This window comes from Diachasmimorpha longicaudata, chromosome 9, assembly GCF_034640455.1.
Source record: "Diachasmimorpha longicaudata isolate KC_UGA_2023 chromosome 9, iyDiaLong2, whole genome shotgun sequence".
Classification (NCBI taxonomy): domain Eukaryota; kingdom Metazoa; phylum Arthropoda; class Insecta; order Hymenoptera; family Braconidae; genus Diachasmimorpha; species Diachasmimorpha longicaudata.
Genome location: NC_087233.1, coordinates 7,790,052 through 7,809,494, shown reverse-complemented (window position 1 = coordinate 7,809,494; position 19,443 = coordinate 7,790,052). Strand labels below are relative to the sequence as shown.

At 38.3% G+C, this 19,443-nt stretch overlaps 4 protein-coding genes across 8 annotated transcripts; 1 reads left to right on the top strand and 3 right to left on the bottom strand.

Moving 5' to 3' along the window:
- Window positions 1–166: 166 nt before the first annotated feature.
- Window positions 167–6,985, bottom strand: LOC135165886 (dual specificity mitogen-activated protein kinase kinase 7-like). Its single transcript, XM_064127666.1, has 7 exons — window positions 6,532–6,985; window positions 5,494–6,164; window positions 5,066–5,200; window positions 4,724–4,971; window positions 2,500–3,075; window positions 1,885–2,178; window positions 167–1,737 (listed from the first exon to the last, which is right to left on the bottom strand). The coding sequence occupies exons 1-7, from the start codon at window positions 6,701–6,703 to the stop codon at window positions 1,602–1,604; spliced, it is 2,232 nt and encodes a 743-aa protein (XP_063983736.1). The 5' UTR covers window positions 6,704–6,985; the 3' UTR covers window positions 167–1,601.
- Window positions 6,986–8,114: 1,129 nt separating this feature from the next.
- LOC135165887 (ATP-binding cassette sub-family F member 1) lies at window positions 8,115–10,947 on the bottom strand. The gene is made up of 4 exons (XM_064127667.1): window positions 10,506–10,947; window positions 9,140–10,014; window positions 8,886–9,064; window positions 8,115–8,789 (listed from the first exon to the last, which is right to left on the bottom strand). Exons 1-4 carry the CDS (start codon window positions 10,847–10,849, stop codon window positions 8,295–8,297), a joined length of 1,893 nt encoding a protein of 630 aa, XP_063983737.1. The 5' UTR covers window positions 10,850–10,947; the 3' UTR covers window positions 8,115–8,294.
- Window positions 10,847–14,196, top strand: LOC135165892 (adenylate kinase 8). 4 transcript variants are annotated; one of them, XM_064127676.1, is made up of 8 exons: window positions 10,847–11,176; window positions 11,443–11,569; window positions 11,626–11,784; window positions 11,886–12,118; window positions 12,196–12,495; window positions 12,602–12,711; window positions 12,785–12,953; window positions 14,121–14,196. In XM_064127676.1, the coding sequence occupies exons 1-8, from the start codon at window positions 11,084–11,086 to the stop codon at window positions 14,160–14,162; spliced, it is 1,233 nt and encodes a 410-aa protein (XP_063983746.1). In that variant the 5' UTR covers window positions 10,847–11,083; the 3' UTR covers window positions 14,163–14,196. The 4 variants fall into 4 exon arrangements, with proteins under 4 accessions (XP_063983746.1, XP_063983745.1, XP_063983744.1 ...); XM_064127675.1 differs by lacking the exon at window positions 14,121–14,196 and adding an exon at window positions 13,168–13,547 and having other exon boundaries at window positions 11,680–11,784; XM_064127674.1 differs by lacking the exon at window positions 14,121–14,196 and adding an exon at window positions 13,168–13,547 and having other exon boundaries at window positions 12,199–12,495.
- Window positions 13,199–19,143, bottom strand: LOC135165888 (outer dynein arm-docking complex subunit 3). 2 transcript variants are annotated; one of them, XM_064127668.1, is made up of 12 exons: window positions 18,923–19,143; window positions 17,950–18,108; window positions 16,735–16,856; window positions 16,451–16,603; window positions 16,277–16,378; window positions 15,955–16,140; window positions 15,399–15,889; window positions 15,155–15,299; window positions 14,249–14,804; window positions 13,947–14,158; window positions 13,657–13,884; window positions 13,199–13,573 (listed from the first exon to the last, which is right to left on the bottom strand). In XM_064127668.1, the coding sequence occupies exons 2-9, from the start codon at window positions 18,041–18,043 to the stop codon at window positions 14,427–14,429; spliced, it is 1,671 nt and encodes a 556-aa protein (XP_063983738.1). In that variant the 5' UTR covers window positions 18,044–18,108; window positions 18,923–19,143; the 3' UTR covers window positions 13,199–13,573; window positions 13,657–13,884; window positions 13,947–14,158; window positions 14,249–14,426. The 2 variants fall into 2 exon arrangements, with proteins under 2 accessions (XP_063983738.1, XP_063983739.1); XM_064127669.1 differs by having other exon boundaries at window positions 17,950–18,105.
- Between the last annotated feature and the right edge of the window lie 300 nt (window positions 19,144–19,443).

The following is a 19,443-nucleotide window of genomic DNA, read 5'->3' as shown; positions in this document are numbered from 1 at the left end:
CCTGAAAAAAGTTTGTTCATTGTTTGGTATTTTATCTTAAATATTTCTCAATGCCAAAGATAATCTGGTAGGGCTTTCCTTCGGAAAACTTGCATAACTGTTCTCCTGAAACTTCAGTGGCAATTGAATAACACCAAGGGACTAAAAAAAAAATATATAGTTCTCATCCGTATAAATATAAGTTTATTTACAATACAACAGATCTTTCTGTAAATAAGCGACGAAAGTTATTGCTCGTATTCTTTTCATTTTACTCTCGATGCTATTTCTTACATAGATCATGCGCGTGTCTGTTTTTTTAACGTGTCTCAAAATGAAGTAATTTGAATTAATAATTACAACGATCTCTCCCACTCAATCAAATAATTTACATCATCAGGATTAAAATATTCAGTTTGTTTGATTCCGCCGTCACTGGCTTGTGCATTCATTTCCAATGGTTGCTTCCAACGGCCTCAGTGACTGTGGATTTCGGTGAATTCATGGTGAACCAATATCGCTCGGCGTACAAAAAATTTACGTCTAAATACGTCTAGTGTAAATTGCTGAAAAATCCTCTCACGATTTTTCACGTGAATACAGATTATCCAGAGATTTTTTAGACACTTCATTTTCCATTCTGATTGTGAGAGAAGAATTGAATAGCAGATACTCGAATTTCTCGGGTAGAAAAGTAGCAATAGAATGGGCAATATTCATTCTAGACGATAAACCTGATTGAACAATCGTAGGAGTACATCCTGACTTGACCGTTCAGCTTGTTACAAAAAATGCCACACAAACTCCTCTCAAACTTGACAATAAATCTTTTTTCCCTCCCTTTGCGTTGAGTACTTTTCTCTCTTCACAAGCGATATAAAAAGTTGAGCATGGTATTGCATTTTATACAAATACACATTAATACAAGAGGCTTACATAACGATAAAATTTTCTTCATCAGATTTAAGGTTCGCAAAAAGGCCTGTGAGGTTTTCTTTTCGTTGATTTGTGAATTGGAAAAATGAGAATTATTTTTAAGAGAATCGTTATTAACAATTATGCAAAGAATTTCATTAATTACTTATATTTTTTAGGAATGAGAGTGCCAGTATGCTAAATTATTCCCCCCTGATTTTTTCAATATAAAATTTTGATTAACAAACATGATACCAAAAAAGTTTCGATGAGTTGGGGTTGAGGAAAGTTGATTTTAAAAAATTGTTATACATCCACGTATCCTTTTAATGAATTACCAGAACCATTAATGGTCAGTAATTATTTAATTAATTCTGGAAATCTACACAACGACATGGTCTTGTAGAATTTCTCATTTTTCCATTTCACCTCTGAACTTTCACCTCATCCATCTCCCCATTCGCTCTCGCAATTCTTTTAACCTACGCGTGCAAAAAATTTCTACTATCACGTAGGGTCCTCCATGTGAACCACTGATCGTTTTTTGTGCTACGTTTTTTTGGTTTTGCACTGCAGAGTAGTGCACCACATGTGAAGCTCATCTTTGGATCTTCATTATCGTAATCCGTGTAATTATCTAGAGTCTCAGGAGCGTTGTTAACGCATGGCACCAAGATTGATTGCTGATTGGTGATGATAACGGTGGGTTATGGAGGCGGTTGCTTTCGTTGGGGCTCTGGGGTGTAGAGAAGTCGAGTACGAAGGTACTGGGGACTCCCTGGCACTGAGATACTCTCTGAGAGACGCCGGGGTGGGGGCTGCGGGGGTGAGGGAGAAATGTATCTGAAATAAAATAATTTCCGTGTAATTTTGAGGACTCGATTTAGCCGAAAATTGTTTTCTCTCTCTCTCTCTCCAAAATATATTACTCTTCACTGGAATATTCCCAGAGCTGAATTCTTTCATTATAATATTTATTTGTCACATTACCTTCTTGAAAATGAAGGTGAAGCCTGCTCAGGCATATTTCTTCGTGCAGCAAGAGGTGATTCCCCCCGACTAAGTCTGGGTGGTGGCTCTGGTGATGCTGAACGATCTCCCCCCAATCTCAACCTGACATACGATGCAAATCTCTTTTTCGCTGATTCCTTGGAGGGTGGTGGTGTTGTTTGCGAGGCAACTGTTGTGTTATTTTCTTGTTTCGACTGATTTGTGAAACGAGAAATAAATAGTTGGGGACTTGTGCTCCCGTGGGAGCCAGGCGGTGGAGGCTCTGAAGGAAACCTTCAAGATGAAATAATCGTGTATTTCAATTTAAAGTTTAAGAAGAGGAGTTGAGAAAACCGTATATTGTAATTTCTCAAATTTAGTGGCATAAATTTTCATTTTCTTATTTTTTTATGGAGAATATACAACTTATTTTCTGGCAAACTCTGAATATTCTTTAAAATGTGAGAAATTTTAGGGAAAATTACAGCAGTAAAAACTGATTGAAACGACATAAAGAATTTATTCAATAAAAAAATTATATAATTTTATGTGTGAGGCTTTGGCGGCCATGAATTTTAGCAATAGATTTGAAAAAATAATTCTATAAATAATTACCTTTTCCGACTAATCATAGGACTAGCATAAATTTCATGTGCAAGTGGATGTGTCGGAGGTGGTGGATGATATTGTCTCGACTGTACAAATGGTGAATACCTCCCGGTCTCCAAAGGTTGTACAACGCCTGGTGGATCGACATTTTCCCGTCTCCATGGTGAATAATCCCTCCTGAATGGACTCAACGATCTAGGGGCACTTCCCCACCGATCATTTCCCTCCTCATAGCGTCCAAAATAAGGCGAATAAGGTCTCGACTCCGACAAACTCTGTCCATTTGAGCAACGGTTCTGCTCAATATGTCGATAAGGTGACAAAGATCTGTCCTGTTCACTGCTTATTGGCGGTGAAAAAGGCCTCGTTATCATTTCCCTACGTCTAAGTGCATAAGGACTGTATGGTACATAAGTGCCATTGTCGGTGGCTCGTTGATTGTACGTTGTTGCTGTAATAGCTGGCTCTTTGGTTATCCTGGCTTTTGATAATCCTGCTGTCTCTGATTGATTCCTCATGTGGGCAGTTGTCTTTAATGATACATGACCCGTACGGTGGGTCTCATTTCCAATAGATCTGAAACTAAATCAATATTATTCGCAATTGTTCCTAAATATGACCCAGAGAAATAAATCAGTTGAATCTTGAAGAAAACCTTTATGTGTAATTTTTCATCCGTTCAGTTTCATCATATGATTTTATTGCACGCAGATGAACATATTTGAATTATATAAACTAATGAATTATATTAACTAATTTGTTTTTAATAAATTATTTATCGGAAAATGCTTTTAATGTCTTGATTAGATAAATAAAGCCACTAGAAAAAAAACAAATAATACTTGGATATTTTCAAAGTCTAGTTTTACTTTAAAAAATTATTTAAAGTGAAGAAAAATTTCCCCAAAATTCAAAATAATTTCAAACATTGCAAACAGATCATTTCCCTGAGTTCAAATTCTTCATGAAGACATTGAGAACAGAATCCATGTAATGCTGATGAAACCTGCTTGAATCCTGGGCTTTCAGAATAGTTAATGGAAGTTAGAGAGTTAGTACACTTACACGTTTTCATTTGTTTTTTTTTCGATACTCTTGGACATGCAACAGGGAGAGACAGAGTAGCAGGAAAATTATCAATGTATGCTAATGTAAATGTACAAGCATGACGTAACACAGACAAATAAACGACACTACGATAATAATTACCATTTTTTTCTAAATAAATAAAAAAGAATGCTTACCATGAGTGGGGGGTCGAAGGGTGGGATGTGTAACAGGCACGTGCACAAACCAAACAACTCGAAATGATAATCGGGCAGACTTTTTGGGCTTTTTGTATGTGTTTGTGTTTTTTTTTGGTTTATTTGATTTTTAAAGGTTTTTTCCCCTTTTATGGCTTTTTATAGATGGATTTTTTATATCGTGAGGGACGTCTTGGGTGTTTTTTTGTGTGGTCGGGGGCGAGAGGGTATGTGGGGTAGCTACGCTGCACTGCCTCCCTCATGTTCAACGCTGCAACACAATTCAACACGCACGCAAACGTTTAAATTGGGGCTACAAATGGAGTCATCTTGGTGGGCATTTGCAATAAACATTTTTAAGTATTAAATTATTCAGTGAATATCTCGATAAAGGGAGATGGATGAATTTTTGTCATGACGTTTTTGCAGTCCTTATTTCCATCGACAAAGAAAATCGTGACAAAAATTTTGTAATTTTTCTCAGATTTTCAGATATTTCTCCAACACTCAGCAAAGGATCAAATCATGTTATCTTTTTGCTATGGAAACCTTAATTTTTGACGTGTTGTTTATTTATGGTGTCCATTTATTCGTTAATTCGGTTGGTTTTTGATACCCTTCCAACAATTACAGGTTTCAAAAATATTTTAAAACACCCACAACTTGAAGTTTGTGACGTAAAAAAAGCTACAGACTGCATCTACTGAATGAAAAAATATAAAAACTCCGTAATAATTCATTTGAATACTCTCTGCATCTCCTAGGACACCTGGTTACACTTTACCAAACCAAAAAAATCAAATCATTACTTTATTAGTTGGGAGTCTCATGCCAAATTAAATAAAAAATAATTCTATGCTTAGAGATGATGAATGTATCCTCACTGATACATAACGACTAACTAAATGTCAAGAGACTAATAAATCTTGGACAAATGCAGGAAATCATTTTACGCTATACATTGAATTAAATTGTCTGACACTCACCTTGGCTCGAGCTGTCGCATCACTCGGTCGAACCACTGGCAACCAGACATTGATAAGGAGCCATTGGCACTCTCCCCTTGATGAGTATCGTATTTCTTGATAAACGGGTGCTCAATGAGTTTGGGATACTTAGGCCGATGTTTGTAATTTTTCGTCAGACACGAGTTAACAAACGCTCGAAATTCCTTTGAAAAATGAGCATCTGGAGGTAGAACAGGGGGATCATCTTGTACTACCCTGCTTAAAACCTGGAAAAATAAATTTAATTGACATAAAAATGAAAAAAAAAAAAAAAAAAAAACAAAGAAATGTTTTTTGCCTCAGGAGGGAAATTTTTTGTACCTCAAAATCAGTCTTGCAGTCTCGATAGGGAAAAACTCCAGTGGCCAATTCCACCAGAGTTATACCCAAGCTCCACACGTCTGCTCGTATATCATAATCTGGTTTCGTTGGGTCTGGTGGGTCTATCCTTTCGGGCTAAAAATAATGCAGTCATCGAATTAATTTACTTCTAGGTGAGTGGATTATCTGGGTCACAAATTTTGTTATCCAGGTACAGGGACATTTTTCTGAGCATTTTAGAATCATAGGAAGTCAGGAAAACAATTTAACTAAAATCTAGAAAAAAATTATCACTGCGAAATATCGTGTAATTAGTTCCTAAAATCCGAACATTAAGACAATTTTAATTATAATTATAAGCTTAATAAATCAAAAGTGGTAAAAAGTCCTCAATAGAATTATATTTATTTATTTATTTCTTTATTCACCGCCATATATGCTGCACATCCGGCACTCCTGGTCTTCGCCTTGCTGTCGACAAGTCGCCCCGAAATTCCAAAATCACACAATTTAACTCCCCCCATTTCATCAAGAAGAATATTACTAGGCTTAACATCCCTATGAATAACTCCATGTTTCTCCTTCAGGTACGAAAGTGCCTTCACTGTAGCTACAGTAACTTTTCCTAAAAAATCCTCAGGTATAGCTTGCCTCAGCCTCTTCAACAGCTTATCCAAGCACGTTGCCATGAGCTCCATGCATATCCAAACATCAGACTCAGTAATAAAACAGCCTAGGCACTGTACAATGTAAGGACAATCGTGTGACTTGAGTACAACATCGAGATCCATGATTATTCTTTTGTTCTCCTCGGCATTGCCAGAGCGTCTCATCTGTTTGACAGCAATGACAACGCCACTGGGTTTATGTCTCATCTTGACAACATGACCACATGTACCATTGCCAAGTTCACCCAGATGCTCCAGGTCCTCCATTTCTGTCTGATACTTCGTTCCATTTATATTCAGAATACCATTCATCTTCATGATCTCCTGCAGTTTGGATTCTACTTCACTGTCATGTGGCTTTGGGGGCAACATCTGTGATACCGGCAGATCCAACTGCCTCCTGGGTCTTGTTGGCGTACCCATGTCACCGACTGGTACCAGATAGAATAAAAATGAAAAAATACAATCGCTTGATAAAACTTGCAATAAAAATTTATATCACGAGCAGGATGTTTAATAAAAAATATCTCCTGAACAAATAATTGGATTGGAATGTAGCGGGGGTCATTAAAAAAAACAGGATGGTCCGTCACTCTATAATATTTCCACCTTTCAATTGTTGTATATAAAACAGTAATTGGAGCAAGAATAGTTGTTGAATAGATTCTTCCCTCAGAGTTTAGATATCATCCGATAATCAACATAACCTATTCCGCACTATCCTCCACATTTTTATCCAAAAAACATCCCCAGGAGCCCATAAACTCAAAATTTTTTGGTTAAATCCAAAGTACTCACGTCTTTGTGGCCTCCGCACAATAGGACTCGACATCGTACTTGTTGACGATTGCACTTGGTTGATATTACCTGAAGAAACATCATTAATCTGTCTGTCCCTTTCCATCGATTCCTTTTCCGCCCTCAGACGTTCCTGCAAATTCAGTATCTTGTTCTCCAGTGCACTCGACATTGTTGTTTTTCACAATCTCACGTTTCCCTACTATTTAATCCACTAGTGTATCATTGATACACAATTCAACGAGTGAAATAATAAATAAATGATAAATCGAAACAGAACGATTCTACGAGAAATCACCAATTGATCGTAATTATATTTATCGTTTTTTACAGGGTAATAAATTATTTTTGAAATATATTTTCACATCACTCCTGTTGTCTCTGGTGTTCCCCAGTCTGTGCCCTTTTTGGCAGCAGTATAGTCCACACATACACGTATGCATGTCACACACACTAATGAGTAATACCAACTACAAGAAGTCAAGTGGTAGAAAGAGAAAAAAGACGTTGTGGGCAACACCAGCGCCTGTTGGGCGATCAGGGGGTGGCCCTGCGCCGATTATTTCGCGCACGTTTGGTCTAGCCACGCAATCCACACATGCATGAAGTCGTTCTGTCTCACTTTGATTTTTTTTTCCGATACGAAAGAACAGCCACTAGTGCGACGAATTGACAAAATGTTTTTCTAAGAAAAAGCAAAAATTATTTCGAAATCGGAATCGTCGAGGCCAACGAGAGGTGTCAGGGAGTTGATCGGAGAGTTTCACTTGGGCACGAGCCAGTAGCCGAATATGGATGTAACATTACGTTTTTACCTTTTTGAGGGACATTTTTTTTCTACTGAAAGTCAGTTTTTGGAGATTCACAGTATTTTACAGTAAATGAAAAAAGAAATGTGCAGGTCCCAGTATTTATTTCCTTTTTCAGGTTAGTTCTACTTACTATTTTATTCTACAAATAGAAATTCTCGGAGGGAAAATACTTTAGTGGGTTTCTAGATTACTGTATTGCATTTCGTCATGAATGAAAAATATGAATGCTTTTGGTTATAAAATGATTTCACGAGTTAATTATTATGCACTCATACTCTGAAATATATAACGCTGAATGTGCATCTGTACGTACGCCAAATAAAATTCTCAAGGGGCTTTTTATATCACTTACTTACTAAATTTAATTTCTGCTCCTTGAATTATTACCCAGCATCAGCAATATTTTTGGTAAAACCCCATGAACTTTTAATTCCTCCCAACTTAGTTTTTTCAATCAGAATTATGACAATTGTTGATGTCACCTGCACGAACAAATCGCCATGACTCACTATTCCCATCTCTTTATTTTAAACTTATTCTCTTTATTAGAAACAACCCCTGCAGTAATTGAAGAAAAAACAACATAATTTTTAAAAATCACCCGAGAAATTTTTATATTTAAACTTGAAAAAATTTTAAAAAATTATTGAGCAATAATTTTCCGTCTAATAAAAAAAATGTCAGTTCCTCTCGATCAAATGGTTTCTTCAATCATGTCAAGTACACTGAAAATCAAGTGGGACGTAAATACTTGAAATAAAAAAATCCAAATAGTCAATATAAACTGGTTTAATGAGCATTCCCTCAATGGAAGAAACACTAACACTCATTCCATAAATGCATTCTAATAAAAGTCCAACACTCCTGACTGTACAAAAATTTCTTTCTCCTAATTCGTCTCGCAACGGCTCTCCAAATGAGCCTTATCTCCTAGAAATTCACTGGGATAGGTCATTGAAGGACAGCAGCATTGGCAGCAAGACTGGGGTTGTTGACGACCTCCCCAAGGCTCTCCAACAGTTCTTTCCTGTAGTCGTCGAAGTCGCCGTCAATTTCATTAATTACTTGGTTTTCGATGACATACAGACAGCAGTCAGTATCCCTGATGAGCCTTTCGTCGTGAGAGACGATGATGACGCCTCCCTTATACGCATTGATCGCCTCTGCAAGGGCGTCGATGGATTCGATATCGAGGTTATTGGTTGGCTCGTCAAGGATTACGACGTCCGGGGCGTTCAGGCATAGCTCAGCCAGGGCCACCCGAGCCTTCTGTCCACCAGACAAGTCCTTCATTTTAATCGTGTGCGCGTGAGAGCTCAGACCAAACGTGCCCAGTTGCTTTCGTGCCTTTTCGTACTGCAAATCGAACAGGCGCATCAAATACTCGGAGGGAGTCTCCTCCGCTGTCAAGTGCTCACCCGAATGCTGATCGAATCTTCCAATTCTCTGAAACGAAATTAATTGATTGGAAATTCAAAAAAAATATTGCTTGATAATTTCCGTTTAAAATAATATTGCCTCGTGATGACTGAATTTACGTACCAAACGAGAATTTTTAATTAAATCCCCTTTCAGAGGGGTCAATTCTCCAAGAAGAAGCTTCAAAAATGTTGACTTTCCTACTCCATTAGGCCCCACAATAGCAACACGTGAGTTTAAATCAATACCAAAATCTACGTCTATGAACAGTGGCTTTTGGCCTTCGTAGCTAAATGTCACATCTAAAAATTAAAATAAAGAAAATGATTTTCCTCTCAACCCCCTAATTCATCAAGAATTAATCGGAAAAATCCTACTGTGTAGACCAAGAATTGGAGGCTGGAGTGGCGGTGGATCTGGGAAGCTAAATTTCACGATATACTCTCTAGGTTTTTGTAGCAATTCCTGGGGTCCGTTGTCCTCCTCAGCCTTCTGCATTTTCGTACGATTTTTCTCCTGCTTCCTGGTGAGTGCCTCTTTCTGCTTCTTCTCAGCAGTCTTTTTACTCTGTCCCGAGGCCTTCATATCTTTTATCCTCTTCTCCTGCTTTTCGTAAGCCTTCATCATTTCCTTTTTCTTCTGCTCGTACATCTTCTTGAACATACTGTAGTTTCCCTTGTAGTAGAACAGCTTCTGCTGGTCCAAGTGAATGACATCTGTGCAGACATTGTCCAAGAAACTCTGGTCGTGAGAGACTATCAGCAGGGTTTTCTTCCAGCCTTGGAGGTAGTTGTCCAGCCAGATGACAGCGTTAAGGTCCAAGTGGTTCGTTGGCTCGTCAAGAAGAAGGAGAGTGGGCTCAAGGAAGAGAGCACGAGCCAGGGATACTCTCATTCTCCAACCACCAGAGAAATTTTTGGTGGCACGATCTTGCATTGATCTGCTGAAGCCCAGACCAGCCAGTATCCTTCGGGCTCTTGGCTCAGCTGAATCAGCACCTATAGCTTTCAGCTCCTCGTAGACTTCCTGCAACTGGGCTTGGATTTCGTCGTTACTTGATTTCTCAGATTCTTCCTCCAATTTTTTACATTTTTCCTGGAGAGCTATGCATTTCACGTCAGCTTTCAGGACTACCTCCACTGCTGAGGTGTCATCAGCCACCACCTCCTGCTCGCAGTACAAAATGTCGATACTTGGGGGAATGTTGAAGGCTCTTTTCTCTATGTGACGAAGGAGGGTGGTTTTTCCATGCCTATGATGGAAATTTTTGAGGTTAATGTCATTCTATGATAGAGTTCAATTAGTTTCACCATTTTTGCACAATATTTTTCTCTATTGCCGAAGAAAGGAATAAAAATGAAATTGAATAGGAATAAAATTTTTATTCCTTTCTTCGGCACTAAAAATGTATATCCATCCATTTTTATTCCTATGGCCTTGATGTTTATCTATTGTTGTTTTAATGATTAGCATTTGAAAGCCTGACAACGGGCTCTCAAAGTGGAAAAAAAATTGTATCCTCCAGCTCATGGGTTTATTTCAGCAAAATTGAAATACAGAAAACATATTCTACCAAAAATTAGGCAAAAGGATATCGCATTAGAAAGTAGATAAAAGAGAAAGTTTTACTGGAACTGAACCAGGAAATGACTGTGAAAAAAAAAAAATCTAACGATCGACAGTAGTCACAGGAAATCATCCAAACCTTACAATGACATGAGAATAAAAAAAGATATTTCATACCCATTGGGTCCAACAAGACCGTATCTTCTCCCCTGGGCAATAAGTAGGCTGGCGTTTGTGAACAGCTCCTTTCCTTTGGCAGCGATGCTGAAGTTCTCGATCTTAATGTCAACAGCATTGTCCAACGTATGCTGACCTCGTGCCTGTGTCTGACTCTGAGAAACTGTGAAATTCGACTCCAACTCACTGTGTCCCTGGCCCCCAGTCTTGGTCATCATTTCCATGGTCCTCTCATACTCCAGCTGCTTCTTGAGTTTCTTCTTCTCCTTGTGGGTCAACTTTTTGCTTGTATCCTCGATCTCCAGGTTAGAAACCTCCTTCGTAATGTCTCTGTTGTCTGACATTTTTAGTATTTGTCCACAAATCTCCAAGGTGGTAATTCAGGAACTCTGAGGAACTGGTGGTGTTCTTCCAACAGGGCCCTCGTGCAATTTGTCGCATGGAGGGTACGGCAGTGCAAGGAGTCGCCCTCTTGTGGCAGTTATTGAACTCTGAGGAAGAGAGAAAATAATACTGCTTATCCAGGGAGTGAGCGGGGGATTTGTTTGACGTTTGCAGCAACGATTTTTGGAAAAACGATGGGGACTGTGGATGCCATTAAGAGACCGCTCAACATTCCTCTGAAATTTGTTCCTTATTTGGAAAAACATCGGATTTATGGATTGTTTTGTGTGAGTGGAGGAAAAAATATTTTTTCAAACGATGTTTTGAAAATTTAAAAATAACAGGACGAAAATTTTGATTTCATTGGCAAAAAACCGCTGATTTGAATTATTGATAAGAAAAAAATTATAAAAAAAAATAATATATGTAGAGCAGAATGAATAATGTTTTATAAGAGTTCCCATCGATTGCAATGGTCACTGAGGAATTGTATTTTAGATGGATGAAATTTCCATTTCCATTTACATTACAATTTACTATATTCGTTGTTTAGGAGATTGCGAAGCAATTGATAATTAAAAAGCCATTGAATCACATTCTTTATGTGAAGCAATGCTTGCAACATGCTGCTAGGAGCAGGGATGCACCGAGAATCGTTCTCATCTGTCCTCCAGATTTCGGTGAGTTTGGGCAATTTTTCCCTGGTCTAGTATTTTATTTTGGCTCTTTGGCGCAGATAGAAAATTACTGGCTGAATATCTCGAATTAAAATTGGGGATAAAATCGATAGGGATCAATGAGGTGGAGGCCTTCAATTCGAATGAAGAATTTGCTGCTAATGTCAGAAAAATGTTGAGGAAATTGTATTTTGAAGAGTCCGGATGGTTGTTTATTGGTAATAAAATCCTCCTTATGTTGCAATAAAATAATAAGAAAATAAAATAGTAATAATAATAAATTTTAATAAATGCAGACTTTAACAGACTTTAAAAACAGACTTTCCCAGGGTAAAATCAGAGGCGTGCGCTTTAAAATCCCTCGGGATAATTCCCACCCACGTAATCGAAATAATATGGACCGACTTTTCGGCGGAATCTACCCTTCAGTCCACCCCCAGTCGCTACTCTGCAACATCCACCCGAGGTTCTCACCATAAAATGCGTCCAAAAACACCAAACCACTTGCATAATCTCCACGACCTACGTGCGGTCTACTCCAGCGTTTTGGTTGTAATTATTCAATAATCAATTAGTCCATGAAAAATTAATTGGAGGTAAATATTGAGTGGAATCGCTAATAATTCCAGCAGATCGAGACCGCTGGGAGAACGTACGAGGAACTCGGAAGAGCCTGTATTACACTGACCAGAAGAAGAAAGTATCGGACGCCTTGTTGTAATTTCCGGGTAGTTCTGATCGGGCCGAGGGGCTCAGGGCGCCGATCAGTGGCGGGCTACCTCGCGCGGAGGTACAATCTTGTCTGCATTGACTTTGATTATTTACTGGCGCAAACGAGAATGCAGAATAATAAGCTCGGAGAGTCGTTGAGGTGTCTAACCTGTTGGGAAATTAGAGCTGATGCCGATGTTAAAATTAGAATTGTTAAGGTGACCGGGGAGGGCGGAAAATTTAATTTATTATGTATTTAATTGAGGATTATTGAATCTTCAAATTAATTTTAATTAATCATCAAATTTATGTGTTGTTTGACAGAGAAGACTAATGAGCGCCGATTGTTTGAAGAAGGGTTGGGTATTGTTCGGATATCCAATTACCGTTGAGGACTTTAAACTTCTCGACGTCCTAACTACACCTCCAAACAGGTTCATCACAAGCGATGTACTATTTTCAGGAATGATGTCATGATTTTGACGAATCACGCTCTTTGTTTCGCAGAATTATCTGCATTGATGTCGACGAAGCGACATGCAGGGAGCGGTTGGTCTCGAGGAGATTTAATGTTATTACTGGAAGTGAGCATAATTCTAGCCGGGGTAGCGAGGAACAGAGCAATCCAGATTTTGCTGTTCACTGCAAGGATTATGAAATCGCTGTTAGTCAGAATGTGAGGCTTTTTTTGATATTCTATATTGTATATTCTATGTTCTAGAATAATAAAAAAAAGTATGCAGACTTGTTGATGAAAAAAAATCGTTTGTTTCCTTAAAAAAATGGAAATTAAATTTGATATTTAACAAAATTATCAACTAATGGATTGGAATATTATTTTCAAATGATAACAAAATATCCCTAACCAAAGCTTATTATTTATTTTAAAGCTCAAAGAATACTTCACAAATCGCGACTCACTGCTTCGGTATGCAAGTGAATCTGCGATCACGGTGGATGGCGCGGTCAGTGAAAGAAATGTTAAAGAAAAGGTGGAATCGTGTTTGAGCCAAGCTCCATCTGCTCCTCCTCGTATTCGAAAACCTAAGGAGGAAATAACAGCAGAGGATATAGAATTCGATCCCGATGATCCAACGGATTTCAAGATTTATGACGAACTGCGCAGACCGGACTCCATTCTCTCTCTAGTCTAGTTCATGATATTTATTCTCTCAGGATTTTTATTCCCTCCAGCCAATCGTGCACCTCCGATTCTAAATTTTTTGTACTCAAGGTCAACATTGAATACAATTTTTCACAAATCACATAATTTCTTATAATTTTTCCGTTGTAGTCCTGTAAAAAAATTGTTTTTTCTCTTAAAATAATTGATGAACTTCAGTGTGGCTTATTTAATTCTATAATTTCCCTTGTTTTACTTCAATTTCTTCTTCTGTCGGAATCTTTAGAGAGCCCGGTGGCACGTATGCGATATATCTCAATTTTTTTCGGAATTTTTTGAACGTTTTCCTAGTAGTCACAGTTCGTTTTTCCTCATTTTTACGTAGGTCTACATGAAACTCATCAATCAGGGATTTTTCCACTGCTAGTAGAGAAGTCAATCTGGCATTCACCGTTTGACGTTCAGCTACATTAAACCGCTTGATCTAGTACATAAATAAAGATAAATGAATAAACTAATCTCCATTGTCAAATTTATCGTCCCTACATCTGTCTCAAAATTTTTCCACACGTCCTGAATTTCCCATCGAATTTCCTCAATTTCGAATATCAATCTGTCTGCCATCACTTTAAATTCATATCCCCATTTTTTCTGAATAAAAATAAGTTCTTCCTTCATTTCCTGGAGAGTATCTTCATGCATATTCTTTTTCTTCTCCAGGAGCTGCTGGACCACTCGAGACGGGACCGAAATGCTTGCTAAGGACCAGTAAATATCAATTACTGCCAAACAAAATGTGAGATATTTTTTATTTTTTCGCTTAGTTATTTGATTTATTAATTTTATACTAAATTCCGTCGGCACAATCTCTCTCTTCCACTCGCCTTCTCCTACACCCTCATTCTCGGAGTTGCCATAAACTCTGTCATCGCCAGGAGCAATTAAAGAAACCTTGCGGTTCATTTCCAATTTTTATTTATTAAAACTGTCACAAAAATTGCGAACAAAAGCTTAAACAAAAGAACGTTATCTTCTGAAATTAAATCCCTTTCTTCTGCTCTTGGTATCAACCAGTAATTGCGCTTGTCTCTTGAGAACACTTCGAGTGGGAATTTCCTCCTCATCCTCAGATGGAATAGGCTGAGCAGCTGGGGTCGGTGCACCAGGGAATCGTGGAAAAAGTGGTCGTGCCTCGGCATCAACTGCTTTAATAGCCTCCGATGCAGATCCAGTCGATAGAGTTTCGAATTTATCAACAAAGGCTTCCTGGATCCATTGGTCGTACTGCGCATGGCCGCCCATCATATCAATCAGAGATTCCATCTTCTCTTCCAGGAGTAGCAGATAGCAATAGGGATCCTCCAGATTTTCGGGTGTCATCGGGAGGAACGAGTCGTTCACGTCCTAAAACAAATAGATTTTATTTCAATTTAAAGGAGAGAGGAGAGAACGAACATCTTTAATCGTCAATATCTTCAAATCGGTTAAGTGTAATCCAATAAATTTCAGTACGCGGTTTTCGAGTTATTGGCCAGAAATAACTAGTCAATTTGATTTACACACGAATAAATTAGAAAAACACCAATAAATAAATAATTTAGAAATTTTTTATTAATAGCCCGCAGGAATAGCCCATTTTCAACAATAAGAATCGATATTCGTTTATATCGCTCTCCTGTCAACTGAATTTCGATAACTTTCCGTTAGGGACAGACAGTTCCAGTAATGTATATTGAATCGGCTCGATAACTCACCCTGAGTCTGTCGCAAAATTTCCATAAGATCTTCGCAACGTCGTGGAGTGTCCCCTGGACCCGTTTCTCTTCCACCTCAGCTACATTCTGACGTTGCTTTTCACCTTCGATTCGGTCGTTCAGCCTAGCGAGTTCCTCAGCATTTCTGCAAGCCAAGGGAATAATATTGTCTTTCAAATCCATTTTATCCACAATATTTTTTATTTCAAACCAAAATTATTAATGTAACCAGGGGATAACTAACTGATCAGCGTCTTTCGTCTCCGAAAACTTCTGCATTTCAATTTCAGCTGTGAATTTTTGCCTTTGCTTCTCCAGTCCCATTTTCTCATCTTCCGTGACGGTCCTCATCCTCTGGAGGTTCTCTTTCGTAGCGCGCTGTGCGAGAAACCGATCCAAAACATCGGCATTTCTCGTAACGCCGGTGGCGCTTCGGAGTTTAGCGAATGCTTCTTCCAAAAATGTAATTTCGTCTTTGGGTTTATCGGGAATTTCTTGCCTCAACCCCTCGGTTTTCTCCGGCCCCTCGAAGTCATCCTCCCTCGGCGGCAGCCGAACCGCCGGAAATATCATCCTCTCAAGCCGCTCCAGCTCCAATCGGCGGTCCTCCACCCGTTGCCTGTAATCCAGAATGACATTCTCCCGTTCTTTGCTCGTGTGCATAGCCTCGATCTCCTGCTTCGTGAGTGTCTCCTTCGTTATGTCCCTCAAATCGACGGCCTCCGTTTTAACCCCCTATTTTAAATTGGAGTGGTAATTAATTGGGGTAATTCGGCAACTCTGGGACTTTGACAATTTACCTGGAGCTGATTTATCTCAGCATCTTGGTCCTTTATGCTCTTCTCCAGATTTTTCAATTGAGAGACGTAGAAGGCTGCATCTGATTTCAGGCTCGCTCTGACTGATCTGTATTTCTTACGGACAGTGTCCGCTTCCATCTGCATTACGCTTATTCGATGCAAATGATTCTCTAGGCTTATCACTTTCTAGAATAAAAATTTTGTCCTTCACTGCTTGCGTGTTTTTTTAGGTGAGACGGGAATGCAATTTCAGATTTCACAGAGGTATCGTTTATTTTATAGTGAATAAATGAATAATCATATCGTCTTACTATGATTAAACCTTTTTCAATGGATTATCCAATTTCCTCTCAACGAATTTTTGCACCTTCCCATTGATGTACTGCTCATACTCCCCGAGCAGTTTGGAGAGTCTGTCCTGTTGCTGGAATGAACAAGAAATTGATTGAATATTGAGCCGGGGCATTATAATACATGATGGATTTATGATGATTACCTTATCACTCTCATACTTGACGAGATCGAGTTTTTTTCGCAATCGAATATTGTCTTCATCGACTCTGGCGATGGCCTGCTCCAAGCCGCATTTTCTAACGCACACAGACGACTCGCGGCTCGTGAGGGCCACCTTATCCGCAGCTTCTTCATTCTCGACCGTAAAAATTTATAAAAACACTTATAATATATTTTTATAAGGTTTTTTGTTCGTTGAAATGATTTTTATATAGAATAGTTTACATCTATGAAATAGTCATATTAAAAATTAATTAGTCAGCTTACATTTTTAGCTTTGGTATATTTAATCTGAAGTGTTTTAATTTCTTTCTTGAGATTCCCAAGTATATCCAAACTCTCACGTTTCTTCGCGTCGCATTCTTCAAAATTTGCTTTTCGCTGCCCCTCTAAAAACATAACAATTCGCTTACATTATAAATTATCATTTGAGAGCTGAGTGATCATGAAGCGAGTTAAATTTGCATCAACCACGTGCTATTAATCTTCATGAATAAAACATTACTGCTTCATTCATGAGGGCATCGTAGATATCCAAGAACTATTGAATCCTCACTTTATATTTCTGATGAATAGTTGGGAATGAGTTGAAGAATTCCCGTCCGAGTATGTTCTCCTGCGGATCGTCTGAGTAATTTCAAATGTCTATTCTATTACGATCATATTTTCCTTTCATTCATATGAGAATTTAATTTCAATCGCCTGACTTTATCCGCTGGATAGTTTCATCATCGATAACTTGAGAAGATATTTTATCGTGAAATGATGGTCGAGTAAAAATAATATGTGGGCCAATGGGTTAACATTCTTTATTTTGTTCCGCAATTGATAATGAGAATTTACTCCTCGACATTGAACTTAAAACTTCCTCAACATTTATGATTGATAATAAAGTTCAATTTTATTCTAGAGAGGAAAATTGATAAGATATTCGTCTTTACAGAAATTCATATAACATTCCAAATAGTTCGTTGCAATAAATTGATAATTAATTTCAAAGACAATTGAACTCAACAATACCCATTAAATAATCAATCTAAATTCTTTAATTTACTGTAACAAAAAATATAAATAATGCACCGAAATTCTCTCGTAAGAATAACCCTAAAGGCCAACTATTCTATAATTGAAGCCAATAGAATATATTTAACTTATCAATAAGAGAAAAGCATAAACCCCGAGTGCATGAGACTTCGTGGAATCGTAAAACTTGACCCCTCGAGGGGTCCAGTTAGCAGTTGAATTAGCAATGGCCCTCATTCACGGATCGTGTACGGGGAATGAAGCACACGAGGGTCCCCGGTTACTTGAGATGCCACGAAAGAGGCACAATGAAAACGAGGAATGAATTGTAGGCGATGAGAAGCTCCGGAGCAAGTGAAATCATCAGACTGATGAGAGCAATTGTCTTGACCACTCGCGTAACACTCAACTTGTTCGAATGTTTTATTCCACAAGGAGAATAAAATTGTAAAGACTCACCAGACAGCTGAATCTTCTTTTTAATCTCGATGATTTTTCGGTTAAGAGTTGTCAGTTTATTTTCCTGAATCGAGGATACAAGAGGATCGGCCATTTTTTTTCTAAAAGTACTGGCCGATATCGATATAACGGCCCCTTCAATCTCCTTGACGACATCTCCTTGACGGGATTAATGATATTTTAGATAGTAATAATGGTAAGAATTTTTCAATTTAATCTATTAATAATCAATTAACATTTAACATTTCCTTATTTTTTCCTAATCAAATATACAATGAAATAAGTCAAACATTTATTTCAATAGTGTCAATTTATTCTGCTGATGTACGATGCGGCATTAATTAGCCAAGACAATTCGTGCATCATGGTTTGTTGCTGGCCGCGATAGGGTTAACGGCTTCATTAATAAGAACTAATGACTCAGACTCGTGTATACCAAGTTGGTTACAACGCATATCATTCGGTGAAATTCCAAGGGGGATAATACGCTTGTGTAAAAATACACCACGAACAAAAATATTAATCGCCCCGCTCATTCAACAAATTGTAATGCTACATTTGTATTCGTTAGTTGAAAGGATGTGAGAATTTTCGTGTCCTCTATAACGATTTATATTTCTTATCTGAAGAGAATGAAGTTACTATCAGATATTCAACTGATGAGGAATATCTGAATAAAATTATTTTAATTAATGTATTTTTATTTGAATGAGTAAAATTAAAAATTATCTATATAATAGTTTGTTTCTGTAAAAGAAGAATTTAATATTTATTCATTTATCAATAATCTTCTCTTGTCAAACATTTCCCAATTTCCCTTAATAAAAATTGATCAAATATCGCGCCAAATCTTCTGGCAAAGCTCCCTCCTCCTCCTCCTCCTCCTTCCCCTCGCCCAAAGCATCCCGCCAATTTTTACAAAATAAAAAACCCCACAATAAGCGATGTCGACACAGTCCCCAGAATTATTCACCTCTGCACTCGGTCTCACCCTATGCCATCGGCGACCATCTGTTGTCAGTCCCTTCGGCCGTCCCGAAAAAATACTTCAAACTTCCGAATCCTTGTCCCTGCCTGCGCAACCCTCCAATTCCCCTGTACCCCGGCTCTTCGCCCAACGCTACGCTCTCATTGGTTTCGCCATGCGCCATGTTGTCCCGCGGAGTGATACCCAAGCCGGCGGGCAGGTGCGCGCGCAGTGCGGGACTACTTTCAACGCGTTAGGGGAACAATGGAAGTCCAGACGTGTTTGGTGCGCGTTCGTGTTCGTATATCGTTTAACCGCGTGTCGTTTGTTTATTTTTATCAATAACTATCTCAGTTAAACCCGAAATACCGCGTACGTAATCAGTGTGAACAATAATGTGCCAGTGAGTTCGAGTTATTCGTGTGGTGGAAGGAGAACCAAGTGAATATTTTCTTCCCCTTTCCCATAGTTTGTCGCTTGTTTTTTTTTTTTCGTTTTTTTTTTCATTCCATGGATGCACTTGTTTT